The sequence below is a fragment of the Manduca sexta genome, chromosome 27, assembly GCF_014839805.1.
Source record: "Manduca sexta isolate Smith_Timp_Sample1 chromosome 27, JHU_Msex_v1.0, whole genome shotgun sequence".
NCBI lineage: Eukaryota > Metazoa > Arthropoda > Insecta > Lepidoptera > Sphingidae > Manduca > Manduca sexta.
The window spans coordinates 10573238-10590798 of record NC_051141.1 but is presented as its reverse complement, the minus strand read 5'-3'; the positions used below and the strand labels follow the sequence as shown (position 1 = coordinate 10590798).

Sequence of the window (17561 nt, the reverse complement as noted above, 5' to 3'; positions counted from 1 at the left end):
AATCCCATTGTGAATATTTTCGCATAAAAAGTATGCTATATGAAATTCAAGGACTTTGTATATTTGTGTGCAAAACTTTAACCGTATCCAGCCATTTATAATATAGTCATGTTAATAATATGGGAGATGTGGATCATCGACTCTAACCCAGCACTCCCAAACATTATAACAGTTTCACCAACCCCCATGTAAACACATCATGGAATAATTAGCAACAAAAAAGCAGGCCGCCCTATGTAAACAAAATTTATAACTTCAAACATCCAAATATAAAAACAAATGTCAATATATTACTATTTTACATCGGCCATCGCCGCCGATGCGCGACAGTGCCATTTTTGTCGACTTAGTGCACCGCCACTGCTTCTGTGTTTCCTAAATCCGTGTTGGAGTCCTAAATATTCTATATAGTATTATCATCTATAGTAAAATATTTGTTACACTAAAAAAGTTAAGCCAAAGCAATTGTTTTAAAAATGAACGCCACCTTCTTACTCTTTATTATATAAATAATTAACTTTAATCAGATTTTACTATGGATGAAACACAGCCTTTAATTAGGTGATAATGTAGGTGGTTTCGAGTTTTACCCTGTAGGTATCTTGTAGAGTAATTGTAGAGATGTATCATGATTTTCTTTACTGAAGTGGTATGCTGTTCTGTGTTTGAGCAGGACGCAAGATTTAGTAGCAGTTAATGTAATAATGATTCCTATAATAGCTTTTGGTTAGTTTGCTGTCCTTTAAATTATATTCTCGCACTTTCGTTTCATACCGTCAAAAGCATAATTACCGTTTTCAAATTACAATACATTTGTATAAAAAGTTTTTATAAAATTTATTTAAATGTATTCATTAGTTGTCTGTGGTTCTACGAACAATGTATCATAAGAAATGGTTTTGAACCGGTGTCATTACATACTAAAACGCATTTTTTTTAATTCACATAGAACGTACTGCGTTTAACCAACAGCAATTAAGATGGAACTCATATTACAACAGCTAGTAAATCGTAGTTTATTGAGGTGTTGTAGTTTTTTTTCGGTATGGATGCAGGTCATGAGGCTAGAGTCGTGGAGGGCGCGCGCGCTGGGCCACACGGAGCTGAGCCGCGCCATCTCGCTGGAGGACGAGCTGGAGGAGGACGACAAGCTGCGGCTGATCCTGCGCCGCGAGTCCTCCGCCTCGCTCGACCTCTCCGCCGCGCTGCGCAAGCAGTCCTAGCGACTACTCACACAACTACACGCGACGGCTTCTTCGCTAACTGCACCAATCACATGTCTTCGTTCTTGGTGATTATACATATTAAGACATATTCCAAAATGCTATTACGCTAAGTACATGTTATTTACTTTATAACACGTAATTCGATTATAGATCCGTAAGAACACGTGACTCGTGACGAAATATTTTGCAGTTGCTATATCGCTTTATTTACTAAAAGTATTTATACATTATGATCTCTATTTTCTATTTTACTTTGACAACTATGCCAATGCCCTTTACATCGATTGCGAATAAAATGATATTTTTCCTGTATTTATAATTAATCCGCTGGTAGCGTGTTAACAATTATTCGAACCGTTGTCTGATTAAATCATTATGTACGTCAGTCAATTTAATGCAGGATTCGATGTTTCTCGTATCTGAAGACATTGTTAGGAATTAGGATTCTGATTCACAATGGAGCTATAATATGACTTGGTTTCACAGCAGAGTATTAGATCTATTAAAAAAGTTATACCTATTATCTAGTGGTAGTTCTAATATATGAATAAAGAATAATCATATTTAGGTTCCACATCCACAATAATCCTCAACTCGTGATGCCAACTCCATACATCAATGCACATTTGATATAATATTTTATATGGTTGTAGTTAAATATACATGTAGTTATAACGTAGTTTATACTTTTTTAGAATTCACTAGTATAATATGCGTATCTGTAGAATTTGTAATAAAAAATGCTACATGTAATGCAGGCCACAAAGATCTGAGCAATAAATCGTAACCTTGTGCTCCATACTACATAAACAATGTACACATCGTAAATTATGAAACTAGCGTCACTAATATTCGCGTGAAAACTAACTCCGGTTTTATAGAATTCTCATTCGACGATTTTAAAAAATCTATTTATATTTCGTTTCGATGGTGCGACCTAAAACGAATATCATTCAACTGTTTTGCAACAGGTTTCTCAGCGCGATCGTGGCCTACATTATATGTAAGGCGACTTAATTTATTTGATAATGACAAATGGGTATTCATGATCTCAATCTTTTATTATCATACCATGATCCCATTTACAAAATTTTATACGGTGTTATCGAACGCTCTACACTTTGCACAACCAGGTAAAGGGTACACAGCCGAAGTAGAAAATAAACTTACATTACTTTTGCTATTATAGACGTCAGATATTATAATAGCCGGTACAATAATTTCAAACTGCGTATACTTTGCACTTACTGCAAAGCGGCTTTCATTAAAGTGCCTAGATGATGAAGTAGATGTAAGTTTTACTGGATTTTACATTTTGAAAAATCAATATAGTAATGTCATCAGTGCGGACTTTCATAGATTTTAATTTTAATATAATCAATGGATCAATTTAATTGTTGAATAACTTATTAATCTTTACAAGTATGACTTGACATGAAATCAATAATTAGATCATTCATAATATTACACAATATGAAGAGACTTGGGACAGTGCGGATTTACCGTACATAGATAATATAGCTACATTATAGATAATATGGCTACATAGTGACTTATTTGTTTTGGTTGTGCTAGTCAATTGATCACCACCTCATGCTTGTGGTGCACTTGCATACCTATAAGTTACAAAGCCTGAAATGAGAGATTTGTTTGAAAGGTTACATTCCACTTATTATATTTTACTAATATATTTATATGACTCCAATAAATAATGATTGAGCTTTATTTTATGAGTACCAAAATATTACAATTGTTTGTTACTGCTTGCGGACTTAACCCTTATTTCATATATGTTTTAAATTAGTATCCTATTTGTTTAATCTCTTCCAACGTTAAATCATTGATTTTATGTAGAGCGACAAGACTGCAATACAGCACACGCGATACTGTTAGCATAAACAGCATCGAACCCTTTGTGTCATGCCTGTTCGCCCCAAATATAGGGAGCAGAAGCTATTTGTGCTTAAAGTATCCACTGTGCTGTAGCCGTCAGTTACATCGTTTCTAATAAAACATTTAGCCTATTTTATTTTATTGTAGGTGTGGACAGAAAGATATAAAGCGTACTTATTTAATACCTAGTTTTATTACATAAGGAGTAAACTACGTGTATCTTGTATTAGTTGTTTTGTATTAATACTCATGGATCATGGTGACATCATGTTTGACCATCAGCTAATTCCTTCATGTTTGCGTAACTCGTAGCTCTTAGTAATAGCTAAAATATTCGATGGGTCAATAGTAGTTTTGTTGTACCACGATGTCTTATAATTCTTCAATAAAAATTCTTAATGATGTTTTAAATCTTAATTTTTAATAATGTTTTATGGTTTCTTCTTAGGACCATACTATGTTAATAGATTTAATTTGGCGATTTTTTTATTAATCGGAATACTGGCTGCTATATCAGCATTCTTAAAATATTTTCACTATATGTTTCAACATTTATTTACTCTATTACAAGCGCAAAGAATGCTTGAGAAAATGTTTATATCATTGTTATTTATATGATTTTTTTTAATGTATTTTAAATGCAAAGGTACAGTTGAGCAATTTGATTCATGGCCCATGTAACACTAATCTTCGGAATATTCGTATTATATTGAATTCAAAAATAAAATTTTGTGATTATCGTTTTTACAATAAGAGTCCATAAGCAAAATTATAAATACATATTATAATTATAAAACTAATTTACAAACTAATATCGACGACAGAGCTATAAATTATAAAGACAAGAGTCGCGTTAAAAGTATCTTCAATTATTTTAAGAAACATATAAATAAGTAATATGTAATAATAATTGTATAAAGTAATTGGGTCAAATTGTTTAGATGTACATACATGCTCAGTATTTGCAACTGAATTTATAGGATAAAATAGGAATATTTATAATTATATTTTTATCATTCATTTAATGTGGCAGCAATTTTATTAAATATTTTATATTATGTAGTTATTTATTATGAGAACTTACTTCACTTTTAACCTATAATTTAACAGATTTTAAAAGGACAGATGTAACATTTAAAGGCAGTTATGAATCTTAGGTTACTGTTTCAAACTATTATGTTTTCTATACTCATGGTTTTAATAAACTTGTAAGTTACCAAATACCTATAGTGCATCGAATATTTTACAAAATTAAATTTACTAATTTCATAAACATTCCCCTTGTAACACAAACCTTGTTGAGACCTGTTTAACTGTACAAGATTTTTGATGTACTATATTTATTTAATAAAATTATCTATTTCATTTTATAGCAAACAGTTCTAAGATTATATAGAGCGGACATTGGGAAGATTGTCATACAAACATTTTGCGCTTATTTAATAGTTACTCAGTCGAAAAAGCAAAACATCAATGTAAAATACTTCATATTTATTCCATATCATGATTTACACGTTTTTAATGCGATTATTATCGTATTAGCATATTTTTTTAAATATACATATTATTTTTATATTATTATCTAAGGACGCTGTGACATCTTTGATTGTTGACAGACATTTAAAAAAAGACGGAGATTTATTACCAATTGGTAATAATTTAGGTGCAAAAATTTGGCCTCGATGTCCGGTTTATGACTAACTATAGTTAAATTTCTTTGTTTTGTAGTAATTTTTGGAACAATATGGATATGTTTATCCCCAAAATCGCTTTCATTAGTACCTTCTACATCTATGGATGCCTTAATGTTTTTTTTATTTATTCGAGCGAATTACGAATTTTGGAAATGGCATTGAAATATAATTGTGTGAATAGTTGCAAGTTCGTAATTTTATGATTTAAGTTTTTACATGTTTAATTTTGTTTATGATTTAATATATTTGCGTTATAAGGATATTTGAATGCTTAAAATGATAAATTAAAATCTTAGAAATTTCATATACATAGTGCTCACATAATTGTTCAGTGGATAGAAGTGATTTGCTACAGATCATCATGACTGGAATATGAAGGAAAATTATTCGCGGAACACTATCAATTCAGTTACCCTAATTGCAGTGTAACTAATTTATACACTTTGATGACAATTTTATGTATTTTCATATTATGTATTGGTAATAAATAAATTCATATTGCATTCTGTATTTTAATGTATTAAATATCCCATTTTATAATTGTAAATGAGTATTCCTGAAAATAAATGTACCTATGAAATAGTTTTTACAAAATATTGTTACGATTTTTTGTTTCTTATTTTTTTTTTTTGTTTGCATGTTTATTGTCTGTTATTTAATAGAATTAATGGACCTATTAATACAAATAAAAAATGAGGTTAATTTAGAATTGTCCAGTCGCGTTTCCAAGCGCGAAGCACCACGCACAACAGTTGTGGCGTCTCCCATACATTGTTATAGTAATTCGCACGCCAAGACCACGCAACGTAAATATCATAGCCAGCCGCACTCTCTGCGTAGCGAAGCCTTTATACTTTCTGTGTGAATAATTATTATCTATTCAACACAAATATCCACCTCGTCGAAATTACTGCATTGTAGGCAGGATAAAAAAAAAATCGTTTAATTAGTTAGTAATTTATTATAATAACTTTAATTAATATACTTAATAAAAAATTATTGATACATACACACAAGATAAATCTACGTCCATTAAAATTTTGTTAGTCATATATTCTTTTTTGGAGTAGCAATTAATTTCGTTAGCATATCTTTTGATATTTCTAAAATTGAACACATTTTGTTAGTAAGTTACTTCCAAACAATTGTGGGCAAGTTGGCTTTTATTTAAGCCATACTCTTGTATTTAGTAAACAAATTATATAAAACCCGAAGTGTAGACTTCAGATCGAGATTAACAATATCTGAAATAGAAAAATAACATTTACTAACATTAGCATTATCTTTTATACAGTCATAGAAAAGAAACTCGCTTGTTTGATAGTTATTCTCTCTGTAGAAGTTAATATTTAGAACTTGTAATCCATATTAATTTAGAAACAATTAAAGACGAACTTCATATGATCTGTAAACAGTATTTAAAGATTTATTTAAAAAAGGGATTTACCTTCAGGACGAGCCTTGGGCTTAGCCAGACCAACATCTTGCATCAATTCAAAGGCAAATGATACATTATGGACTTTCTGATCAAAGTCTTGTGGGATCTGGTGAAAATCGTAGAGAGGAACAAAAAAGCCTTCTAATAAACCCATCAACAAACACAAATATACACCATCATGGAACTGAGTATCCAAATCCATAACTTCAAGGTTCACTTTACTCAGGTGCTTATTTACAAAAGTGATAAGCGACTGAAACAAAAATATATTGAGAACATCATCATATAAAGAAAAACCTTTATATTATAATATTTCAAGCTGTTACCTTTTTCACAACTTGTAGTTTATCTGGAGCATGATCAAACAAGGCATCAAATGCGTCTCTTTCGCACTTCATTCCCAAGTCGTCGTAAGTGGTTGTGATTGTTTCGACGAAGGTTCTTAAACAACAACGGCAATCAGTATTTTTTATACAGAGAGTTAAAAAAAAGTTTACTAAAAGACATCCATAAGAGACACAAAATTATTTTGCTGCATTTTGTAAAAACAAAACAGTCTACAAAAGTAAACTCCTGAATGATATCCCGTTACCTGTGAGATAGTTGAGTGGGTGTATCTTTCTTAACCACGACCACATTTACGGTCACATTCTCTGGTAGGCGAATGGGCGCCCTGAAGTGGCGTGCCAAGGCCACCAGCAAATGTAATATGGACACAATGTTCTTGGAATGTATAGAATCAACACTCCATTTTGGAACTGGTTTGGAACTTCCATAAATGACCTGAAAAAAAATAAAGATATTACATGAGTAATAACAAGCATGTTTGTTAATTCACTGGTCAGGGCTTGATTAGAGGCTAGAGTCCTTTGAATTCACTAAAATCCAAATAATAATTATTTAAATTGAACATTATTTTTGTAGACACATATATATCTTACTACTTAGGCTAGTTTGCCAATTAAATAAGGCAATGACTCCAAAATCTTATGTAATATAATAATAATAATAAAAGTTGGAAAGAAAGGTACATTGTTTACATTTAAATATTTTTTATATTAAACTACTAGCTTTTGCTCGCGGCTTCGCCCGCGTGAAGAAGTTTTCGGGGATAAAAGTCCCACTATATATTTTCCTGGGATAGTAGCCTATAACCTTCCCAGGGTCTTATACTATCTCCATACCAAACTTTACTTTCTTATACCACGTCTCATGTCATGTCCCGTTCCTGTGGGAACTGGATAAAAAGTATCCTATGTCCTTCTCCTGGTTCTAAGCTACCTCTCCACCAATTTTCAGCCACATCGGTTCCCCCATTCTTGAGTTATAAATAGTGTAACTAACACCACTTTCTTTTATATATATAGATGTAATGGGGTTTGTACTAATGCCAGGGTTAGTTTTCAGAGAACAGTTAAGCTGTCTGGATGCAGCAAAAGAAAAAATGTTTGGTCAAGGCAACAAGGTGCAAACTAGAATGACTTCAGTGAATTAATGATATAGGTTTATGTTGCTTTTGAAATTCTAAATAGTGGTGTATCTTAATAGAATTTAATATGTTAGATAACTTGTGCAATGTTATCCACATATTTGTAACTAAATTACTTAGGAATCAATATCATAATTCTATATTCATTAAAAAATTGTTACAATCAACAGTCAGCTTCATATTTCCAAAGCTTGAACCAGGAATTTAGTAAAATGTGTATGTAAATAAAAATCTTACTCGGTTGACAGCTCTCAACACTACAGACAACTTTTGACGCTGGCCTTCTTCAGACTGTGTTACTTCTGGAACATCTAACTTAGTCTCTGTAAGTATTTCAAGAAGTTTTTGCAACACTTGTCCATCATACAAGTCCTCGCTGATGTCCTTTACAATTATTCTTTGAGTAGCAAGCTCATCATTGATCCAGTCAATCAACACTTGTATTAGTTCTTTTACCCTTGGATCCTCTAAAGATCTAGGTTCTATTATAGCCCTCTCTTCATTGTCGTCTAAAAGAACAAAATATGTTGATTACGCCCTTGCAGCATAGACAAAAACATATATTGTAACAAATTAGATGTAAAATAAAAAAATATTTACGCAAGCTATATTCTTCTGGTGGGATTTCAGGGGCGGAAGGGCTCCCAGGAGAGTCAATGGCAAACTTTCCTTCAGCTTGAACATCTTGAACTGAAAAGAAATTAATAAACATGAATAATAAGAAGAAATAACTAGTTTAATTTAAATATGTGCTATCACATAAACTTAGGTTATATTACATTAAATATTTCTTTACACAATTTTACAATACCCAAAGACAATAAATATATCTTAGTTTTAAATTTTCATTTACACCTGCATTTAATCTCGCAATAAGAGCATGATAAAAAAAATGTTTTGTTGTGTATATGGTTAAATGTTGAAGAGGTTTTTACTGATCGCCCATCATTAATTACTTATATATTTGATTTACTGTTGTTCAGTAAACATGCAAAATGGTCTACAGAAATAAGGAAGTCCTGAAAGCTTCATAAAGTGACCTATGCTGAACCCCATTCATTATACCTATTGGAACTACTTCGGTCAGCCTATGCACAAATTTGCTGCACAATTAAAATATTTAAATTCGCATTTGCATTAGTATTTTCATATAGAACAACTAAAGCCATTGTGATATTATAATTAACAATATAATAAATATACAGGCAATAATACCAATTCATTTTTGAATCCTTATTGAACTGTTAATGAATCACTGAGTTACCAAAATAACACAACATGCATTTTATTGCCATATATGTTCTGTGCATCTAAACAGCAACTAAATAAATCAAATTAACAATATCATTAACAAATATATAAAAAACTGCAATAAAATTTATATAATTGTTTTATTTTAATATCTAACATTCACAAAAACATAAGAAATCATTATAGTGTTTATAATCAATAGCAATTCATGGAACACACTTCAACCATTTTCTGTGACAGACATATTTTTCTGTTATATATTTAAAATATTAATATAAAGCAAATAAAATACATTGGAATGAATTGTGATATACAAAGGGTTCAAAATTGTTTTGTGTGTTAAGGAAATTTTATTCATTATATTTCCCTACTCAGTCCTTACCACGAAGTCAATATTAACAATGATGTCAGACTGTAAGTCAAATATAAAAACATGCAAGATTCAACCTGAGGAAATACTAGGTCAAGGGCATAATGGTTTTAGCTATGACTTGTTCACTATGATTTATATAGTCTTTTTTTATAATGATTAATGCAAAATTTGGTTGCAGAGGAATAACTATAATATAATAAATATAATATAATAATATAAAAAAAAACACAGTATGTTTGCAGGCACTATATATTCCAATCGCGTTTCGCAGATAAACTATAAGATCGCCATCCAATGCACACCCACAACAATTTTTGAAGGTACATACTATTTGAATACATTTATCAACCCACACAATAAATTTTTAAACAAAATAGATTTACGAACTATTTACCTTCTTTTATCCGCTTTTTACGTCCAATGGTGCCAATTTTATCCCAGAATGATTCTTCTTTGTCTTCCTTTTTGGGCAAAACGGGAGTACGGGGCGATTTCGGGCGTGGTGAAGACATTTCGTAACTGAGGAAAACTGGAAATTATAACATGAATCATCAAACCACACCTACCAACTTTAAAAGCAAATGTTTATTCCGAATATAATGCAAAAACATCTCCTAGTACATACACATATAGTACCAATATGCGTACCTTTATAAAAAATTATTCAAAATACATCAGCAATCACCACAACAGAACATATTTTATAATCAGTCCAGATTACAAAATAAACGAAGGAAACTGGCCAAAAAAGTGTCAGAATACGATGTCAAACGTAAAATGTCAATTTGTAAATAGTGATGTAGTGCATTATGTGAATACTTAAAAAAAGTAATAAATATTACTATTCATAAAAAAATGCTATATCATTATTATAATAGGAAAATTTTATTCTTAAAATTATTATATTTAAATATATGAAAATATGATGTAGGTCGGTACATTGAACCGATTTCTTAATCATCACAGATTGGTTATAACTCATCAGAGAGGACGAGCCAATTGTATCTACAAACAACAAATTTTGTCAATTTCAGTATCAATACTACACTGAAAGTCCAATACGGATAGTGAAACCGTGTTGCATCAATGAGAACGAACACATAAATAAATCTTTATACATCAGTTTTATATACTTTAATATTATACTATAAACGTTTTCATGATCATTGATATCTCTGACAATGAAAAAAATTACCCAAGCCGCGTCCTTTATGTACCTGTTATCGAAGAGATTGATCTATCACTGAATAAAAGTTCTGAAAGATAAAGCATAAAATTGTAGCCCTACAAAAGCCTAATGAAAGTGGCCAAAATTTGAACTTACGTCCGCCATTTTGCAGAAAGTTAAAATTCACACTTAAAAAATGTGGCCTTCATCTATATGCATATATTGAATATTCCAAGGCTGGTTTTATTTTTTTTTTACTCTAGACAGACGATGTTTAATGGAATAAATCAAGTAGATAAAAAAAAAAGAAAAACGTAAAAATAATTAATAATCATGGGTATTTCGGCCTTTAAAATTTAATATGACGAAATTTTAAAGGCCGAAATATCCATGATTATTAATTATTTTTACGTTTTTCTTTCAACTGCGAGAACTAATCACTAACTAGACGTGAATTTAAATTCTTTACTTGCCAATACTTGTTTAGTTACCCAGATTAAAGGTGAAACAAAATGTATGAAAATGGACCTTGAGGTATCGCCTTAAGGGTGTTGCTGATCTTTTTGATATTGTGTCACGTTAGCAATGAGACTTGCTAGTCTTTCAGCGTTGCCTTTCCTAGCCCGATGTAATGTAAATTCATTTGTAGGAAACAAAGCAGTTTTTATCCAAGTCCTCGAATGAATACAAAGTAATAAATAATATTTGCATATATAAATCGATATATCGGATAAAAATAGATTGACACATACGTTTAACATCACTATTCAATCAAGGATTGAGCATTCAACTTTAATTACAATAGATAGATTGTATTTGTAAGTTGCAAAGTCCATAAAAAATCAATAGATTTAGCTCTAATAAAACAGTGTGAAAGTTTAAACATATTGCACTATAATTATAGGATACTACGATTATATTAGTTGAAATTAGGGTTCGTAATTGAACCATCTGCGTTAAATAGGTTGGTACGAGTCATACCTAAAAATAGCTTGAAGATTGTATTGCATCACTGACATATGATCGAATACATATTTTGTAAAGACGATTTTGTTTACTTGAAGTGTTGAATTCATTTAAGAATGGAAAAAGGTGGGAACCCCCCTCCATATGGCTGGAGCAATGCCAACACCCTGCAGCCACCCCCGGCTGCGCCCCCGAGCTATTCGCAAGCTGTCGGGGGCGTGGGACCTTCGAGTCCCTACACTCCACAATACCCGCCATGTAAGTATTCTGTTTTTTGAACTATTGCTAAAAATGCGAATGTTCTAAAGGTATCACAAACCCTATTAAAATAAAAAAGATAATATGTAGTATTATTTATTACATCCCTATAATTTGTCAAAATATTCAATTTTTATTGTGATTTCTTCAAATATGTTGATTTATTTTGAATACTCCGCATTTCATGCCTGAGTTCTACCAACCAAGTTGCTTTCACTTTGCCTGATTCATATTATGGCCATTATGTCTAATGTCTTTCCTACTATGTCAAATTGATTAATATATTTATTGTTATTACATGTTAATATAATTATCACCATACAGTCCATGATGTAATAACATTCATTATATTATGTATTTACACAAAAGACTATACACCTTTGAATTTGTTTTCATAGCACAGGCCTGTTAATGTTAAAAAGTTTACTAGCAAGTAGTATTTCCTTTTTGTTTCTTTCTTCTTGTTGTATACTGCAGTCTATACTTGTGAATTTTGGTTCTTTATATACAAAGGTTGCCTGGAAGATATCGCTTATAGGGATAAGGCCGCTCATTGTACACCATATATTTAAGAAAATGTAATAATCTAGTTTGTGCATTCCTTATTAACAAAGGGTACAATTAAAGTTATTACCACTGCCCATAAACACTCAAAGCCAGTTACCACTATACCAAAACTTCATGGATGATTTGCCAACTCTAAAGGAAAAGAAAGTGTTTAGAAATCATTCACTATATCAAAGGCCAGAATAAGCTGGCTCTTTGTGTTAGTATTCTTTGAGACTATTGTAACATCTCAGCCCAGCTGAACATTCATATCCTAGACATAACGGCTGTAGCATGATACTTCTACTATTAATACTATGTGTATATAATATTTTATTATTCGTTAATTCAGAATAAATTAATGGTAAAAGTGTTGTATGGGCCTGTAGGTCTTAATCTTTCCATTCAGATTACAAAATGTCTACCCATTCCTGCATGAAAGTAGAATATATCAACATACTTTTCCATTCATAATATTAGTAAGTACAAGTGATTCTCACCTTGTTTGCTTGTCAATCTACAACAGGAAAGACTTACTCTGTATTTGTCAAGGAATAAAGAATTGTATACAGTTTCTCATGGTTCAAGATTATTCTGCACCAAATTTAATGAAAATTTGTTTAGTAGATTCCATAAAAGCATAATAGACATTTACTTTCTCATTTCTATCATAATTTCTATCATAATATATTATAATCATCCCCTATCACATCATGGGACAGAACATACTTGGCTAAAAGTGGGTGCCCTAGTTGCGTCTCTGCACACCCCTTCGGGGACAAATGCGTGATGTTATGTATGTATGTACTTTCTCATTTATATGATTAGTGTAGTATATGGATGAACATAGTAAAAGCAATTTTCTATATAATTTCATATCTATTTCATTGCTACTTAAATACGTAAATAAAGTATACTCGGGTGCTTTTTAGTATAATGAGGTTTAAATAAAGTAAATTTGCCTGTGTTGACATCAATGAGGACATCATGTTTTGTTTTACAATTTGAAGTTGGTTAATGTTAATATCAAAAGCTTCTTTAGTTAAAATGTAAATATCTTCTCTGACATTGGTAGATCACCTTGATGGAGTGATAGTTCCATTATCTATACTAATAAAGTTGTGAAGATAAATAAATTGGCAAATTAACTATATGGTACATATACATAATTAACTATATGACACAAAGTATACTATTTTAGATATAAAACACTTTAATATCATTAGCATGCTTTAATTACACTACATTGTCACAATTAGCTTAAACCTCACTTCCAACAAGAGAGAAGACAGATTTGGGTATTTGGTACAAATTTCTTCATCAAGAAGTCCTTGGTGAGGAGGAGACACTTAAAATATTGCCTGCATTCATAGATAAAAACCCACCCAGGATTATTTACGAATTCTATATTATTATATAGAAAATTAATAGCTAGCATTCTTATTGACAATTCCATGTCATTATATTATTATGTATTCATGTCTGATGTAACTTCACAACAATCATGCGCAATAGTGGATGGGTGTTAAAGAATGCGCAATTCGAAGGCTATTTAAATAATCTACAGATGGTGAATGATCTTGGTTTTATTAATCAAATTAACACCATATCAAAACGCTCAGTGCAGGGACTCCGCGGTGTGTTTAATAAAGTTGTTGTAAGGTAACTTGTAAAGTGAATTTATATATTGTGCCATAGACATGAGAAATACGATAGTAAGTGCGGAACGTGCAATTAGAGCACGATAAAGTGGTCCCACTGCAAATGTTTCTCTTACATGTTGATAATTGTCTGTAATAGCATTTTATGTTACAATAAAGTGAGTTTTACCTGCCAGATATCCCATACCATATCTAAAAAACGCATAAGCAAGCTATCAATTCTTCAGTTAGTTGTCCTTATGATAGTATTAATACTCTGATCAAACAGGCATGATGTAGGCTAAATATACCTATGTTTGTAGTAATGATGTGACTCTTTCACCATTAAGTGCCGTTTATGTAATAAATTAATGATTGTGCAAAACATGTAGAAAGTTATCAATTTTCTAGTTAATATCGGTATAAGTTGCTTAGCAAATCATAAAACTGAATGTCGTCATCCAGAATAACAAAATGGCTACTGATGACTCTTAACAGTACCTACGACCCTATGAGTAAGGACGAATCATATAAAAGTGACTCGTACTTCGTTCATGTAGGTACTCTTCAGCCGCGCCCTTGGACATGTATCGCTATGATGTCAGTCCTAAAAGAAATATAATAAAATTATAAATATATTATGTCATTGGCAAATGCTATATTTCGTCATTTTACAAACTGCTCCGTTTATAACGCTCTCATCATTATGTGTGTATAACTTTATAAGATTACTATAATCCTGAAAGAAAATTATAAGATATCATCAAGTTGTTTATAGTTTATACCTTATACTATTACTGCTTCTGGCAGCTGTGAACGCTGGCAATACGATGAATTGATTGGTAACATTGTCAGACCCAAGTTATATTACAACTAGCCATAGTACTAGAAGCAGAGAGGGCATTTTATAAACTGAAGTATAGGAATTCCCGACGCGTATAAAATGATTGATTCTTTATTGTGTAAGTTAAAGAAATAATTATATTGTTACAGCTTCTGGCCCCCAGATAGTCACAACTGTTGTGCCCGTCGGACCACATCCAACTCACATGATATGCCCTAGTTGTCACGCAGAAATAGACACCGATACCCAGACCAAACCGGGACTCATTGCTTATATATCTGGAGCAATTATATTTCTTCTAGGGTAGGTCTTAACATGTCCATTCAGAATCATAAAATTACATTGAAATAATTCTGTCTTCTTTCGGAAAATTTAATGTGAATGTTGTATTGAACTTTATTACTAGTTGAGCCGTCGATCTTTTTGATCTCCATACATACAATGGACGAGGTGTACTCATACAAGCAATATACTTATACAATGTTTCAGGTGCGTGTGTGGGTGTTGCTTGATACCTTGTTGCATAGACAGCTGTATGGATGTGCACCACAAATGTCCTCACTGCGGAGCTTACCTCGGACGTTATCGACGATAAATACACACCTAGCTATATAACTAATATCGTTACATGATACTAGAAGATGGTCGTCACTAATCTTGAAACTAAGGCATCTAACAATGATCTGAAATAGAATTCTCATTATTGAAAAATAAGTAAGTTTATTATATTTCTCGTTGGTCCAACTGTGTATATTTTTATAACTGGTTTATTTATTCTGTATTTTTATATGCTTGTATTTCTTAAACAATATTGGACTTAGTATTTATTAATGATGTCTTATTTTGAAGACCAGCAGCTACGTTTAATTTATAGTAGCAACTGGCAAAATAAAATTTTCTAAACTTTACGATATCTTATAAGTGAAGGGTCGAACAGTAACAGCGACTATTGCTGTTATAATAGAATAAATGAGTTGACGCATTTTTATACTATCATGTCTTTAATATTTTTATTTCTCATTTTGTTAAGAAGTATTAAGATATGTTGTGTTTTTGTTGCACTGCCATTGTTTCGCATTTAGAAAATAATTGAATGCGCCTAATCAGTTTTAAACTGTGTGCGTATGTACAATATTATTTAATGTCAATGCAGATATGTTGATAAATCATATTCCAATATAATGTAATTTATTATTAAACTAAAAACATATCTTAAGTATTTTGCATACTACTAATAAAAATTGTCTCAGTAACACGATAATATGCATATTCCCTACTTATCTATTCAAGTTTATATAACTGAAACCTTTGTTGAAAACTAACATTTTTTGAACTTCTAACAGTTACCAAGTTTACAAGTGTCTCATATATACTGTTAATGTTAGTTATTTATACTTGTATATCTTAGTCTAATATATATACGTAGATACATTTCAAAATTTTATGGTTTAAAATTACCACCAAATATTTACATTGCATGTGATAAAAACTAGTGTTTTACAAATCTACAGAAAAATAGCTAATGTTTACAGTATTGTATTAATAGATATTTATAAAGATGTACTTTAAATACTACTTATCAGAAATACAGACATCTTAACCATACATCTTTACACTGCAATATCTAACTCCCTATCCCATTGCTAGTAGCAACGTGATATTTGAACTTATAAATGTTGCTAATGATTTTATGTGATAATTACTGTTTCACTGTAAACAGCACTGCCCGTGGCCTGAGTGTGGCCATGTCTCGAAAGGCAGGCATTTCAAACAAATTATCAAAAAATAAAAAATATGCATGACAAATGAATATTTGAACGATTGATAAATTACGCCGAAATAAAAAAAATATTTGTGTAAGTACATAATTATTATTGTTCTTATTATTCTGTTTAAAACTATGTAGGTTTCTATCTTGGCAAGAGTTTGTGGCTACCTAGTACCTACCCTCTGCGGTCATACAATATCTGTCTATTAATCGTCGATTTCAATATAAGATCCCAATCGCTTTTATGATCAATCGCAAGATTAAGATTGGGGTCGTTGTAAACGGCTGTAGAAAGAGCTGTTTCTAGATGGTTTTTCAGATCGGGTATATAATGGTGCAAGATACACTCACTTCATCCTGTACCATGAAACTGATAAAACCAAATGCTTTTTTTGTTAACTGATAGAGTATTGTTTTTTTATAGCCATATCTACCCCTTTTTTAAAAGCTGTTATGGGGCATTTTATTTCCACAATTTTATAATCTCCGGCCTAATCATCAGGGGTTGCACCTATAAATGAGTAATGCTCATCAATGATAAGCCCACAAGGGTATTATAATATTAATGGCTTCTTCCAATTCCGTTTGTTGCAAGGCTTCTATTGTGACATGAGCCAGGCTTATTTTATACAAGTTTTTGCCCGCGGCTCCGCCCGCGTTATAAAGTTTTTCAGGCTAAAGTTTTCCGTTATAAAAGTAGTAGTTTCCCGGGAGCCTATGTTCTTCCCAGGGTCTCAAACTGTCTCCATACCAAATTTCATCTTAATAAGTTGGATAGTTTTTGAGTTTAACACGTTCAGGCAGACAGATGCAGCGGGGGACTTTGTTTTATAATATATTTTTGTAGAACTTTTTAAGAGGAACAATCCCGTCATATATCATTTTTGCATAACTTTAACCGTTTTCGCAGCGCACGCAACTAAACTAATAATTTTCCCCGTTTTTGCAACATGTTTCATTACTGCCCCGCTCCTATTGGTCATAGCGTGATGATATATAGCCTATAG

General features: G+C 31.5%; 3 protein-coding genes across 11 annotated transcripts in view; 2 read left to right on the top strand and 1 right to left on the bottom strand.

Moving 5' to 3' along the window:
* Nucleotides 1-5323, top strand: part of LOC115444907 (ecotropic viral integration site 5 ortholog) — a 28463-nt gene extending 23140 nt beyond the window's left edge. For 4 of the 7 annotated variants that reach the window (XM_030170893.2, XM_030170890.2, XM_030170892.2 and 1 more), the window contains one exon: nucleotides 1056-1223. In XM_030170893.2, coding sequence (XP_030026753.1) covers nucleotides 1056-1223 — 168 coding nt within the window. Of the gene's footprint in view, nucleotides 1-1055 lie in introns of all 7 variants that reach the window. The other 3 variants (XM_030170889.2, XM_030170894.2, XM_030170891.2) reach the window with 2 other exon arrangements.
* Nucleotides 5324-5754: 431 nt separating this feature from the next.
* Nucleotides 5755-10156, bottom strand: LOC115444909 (beta-parvin). 2 transcript variants are annotated; one of them, XM_030170896.2, is made up of 8 exons: nucleotides 10013-10156; nucleotides 9759-9883; nucleotides 8341-8430; nucleotides 7978-8249; nucleotides 6844-7034; nucleotides 6578-6692; nucleotides 6261-6504; nucleotides 5755-6057 (listed from the first exon to the last, which is right to left on the bottom strand). In XM_030170896.2, exons 2-8 carry the CDS (start codon nucleotides 9874-9876, stop codon nucleotides 5981-5983), a joined length of 1107 nt encoding a protein of 368 aa, XP_030026756.1. In that variant the 5' UTR covers nucleotides 9877-9883; nucleotides 10013-10156; the 3' UTR covers nucleotides 5755-5980. The 2 variants fall into 2 exon arrangements, with proteins under 2 accessions (XP_030026756.1, XP_030026755.1); XM_030170895.2 differs by having other exon boundaries at nucleotides 9759-9893; nucleotides 10013-10154.
* A 1102-nt stretch (nucleotides 10157-11258) lies between these two features.
* On the top strand, nucleotides 11259-16654 carry LOC115444914 (LITAF domain-containing protein). Of its 2 annotated transcripts, XM_030170900.2 has the most exons (4): nucleotides 11259-11496; nucleotides 11614-11756; nucleotides 14936-15089; nucleotides 15276-16654. In XM_030170900.2, exons 2-4 carry the CDS (start codon nucleotides 11615-11617, stop codon nucleotides 15379-15381), a joined length of 402 nt encoding a protein of 133 aa, XP_030026760.1. In that variant the 5' UTR covers nucleotides 11259-11496; nucleotide 11614; the 3' UTR covers nucleotides 15382-16654. The 2 variants fall into 2 exon arrangements, with proteins under 2 accessions (XP_030026760.1, XP_030026761.1); XM_030170901.2 differs by lacking the exon at nucleotides 11259-11496 and having other exon boundaries at nucleotides 11503-11756.
* Nucleotides 16655-17561: the final 907 nt, after the last annotated feature.

Excerpts from the sequence above, each read along its gene's own strand:
- LOC115444909 (XM_030170896.2), bottom strand. The coding sequence starts at position 9,876 with ATGTCTTCACCACGCCCGAAATCGCCCCGTACTCCCGTTTTGCCCAAA. Across the intron at positions 8,250-8,340 it reads ACCAGAAGAATATAGCTTGC|ACGACAATGAAGAGAGGGCT; the intron begins GTAAATATTTTT and ends TTGTTCTTTTAG. Across the intron at positions 6,505-6,577 it reads AACTACAAGTTGTGAAAAAG|TCGCTTATCACTTTTGTAAA; the intron begins GTAACAGCTTGA and ends TTTTTGTTTCAG.
- LOC115444914 (XM_030170900.2), top strand. The coding sequence starts at position 11,615 with ATGGAAAAAGGTGGGAACCCCCCTCCATATGGCTGGAGCAATGCCAAC. Across the intron at positions 11,757-14,935 it reads CACTCCACAATACCCGCCAT|CTTCTGGCCCCCAGATAGTC; the intron begins GTAAGTATTCTG and ends ATATTGTTACAG. Across the intron at positions 15,090-15,275 it reads GCAATTATATTTCTTCTAGG|GTGCGTGTGTGGGTGTTGCT; the intron begins GTAGGTCTTAAC and ends ACAATGTTTCAG.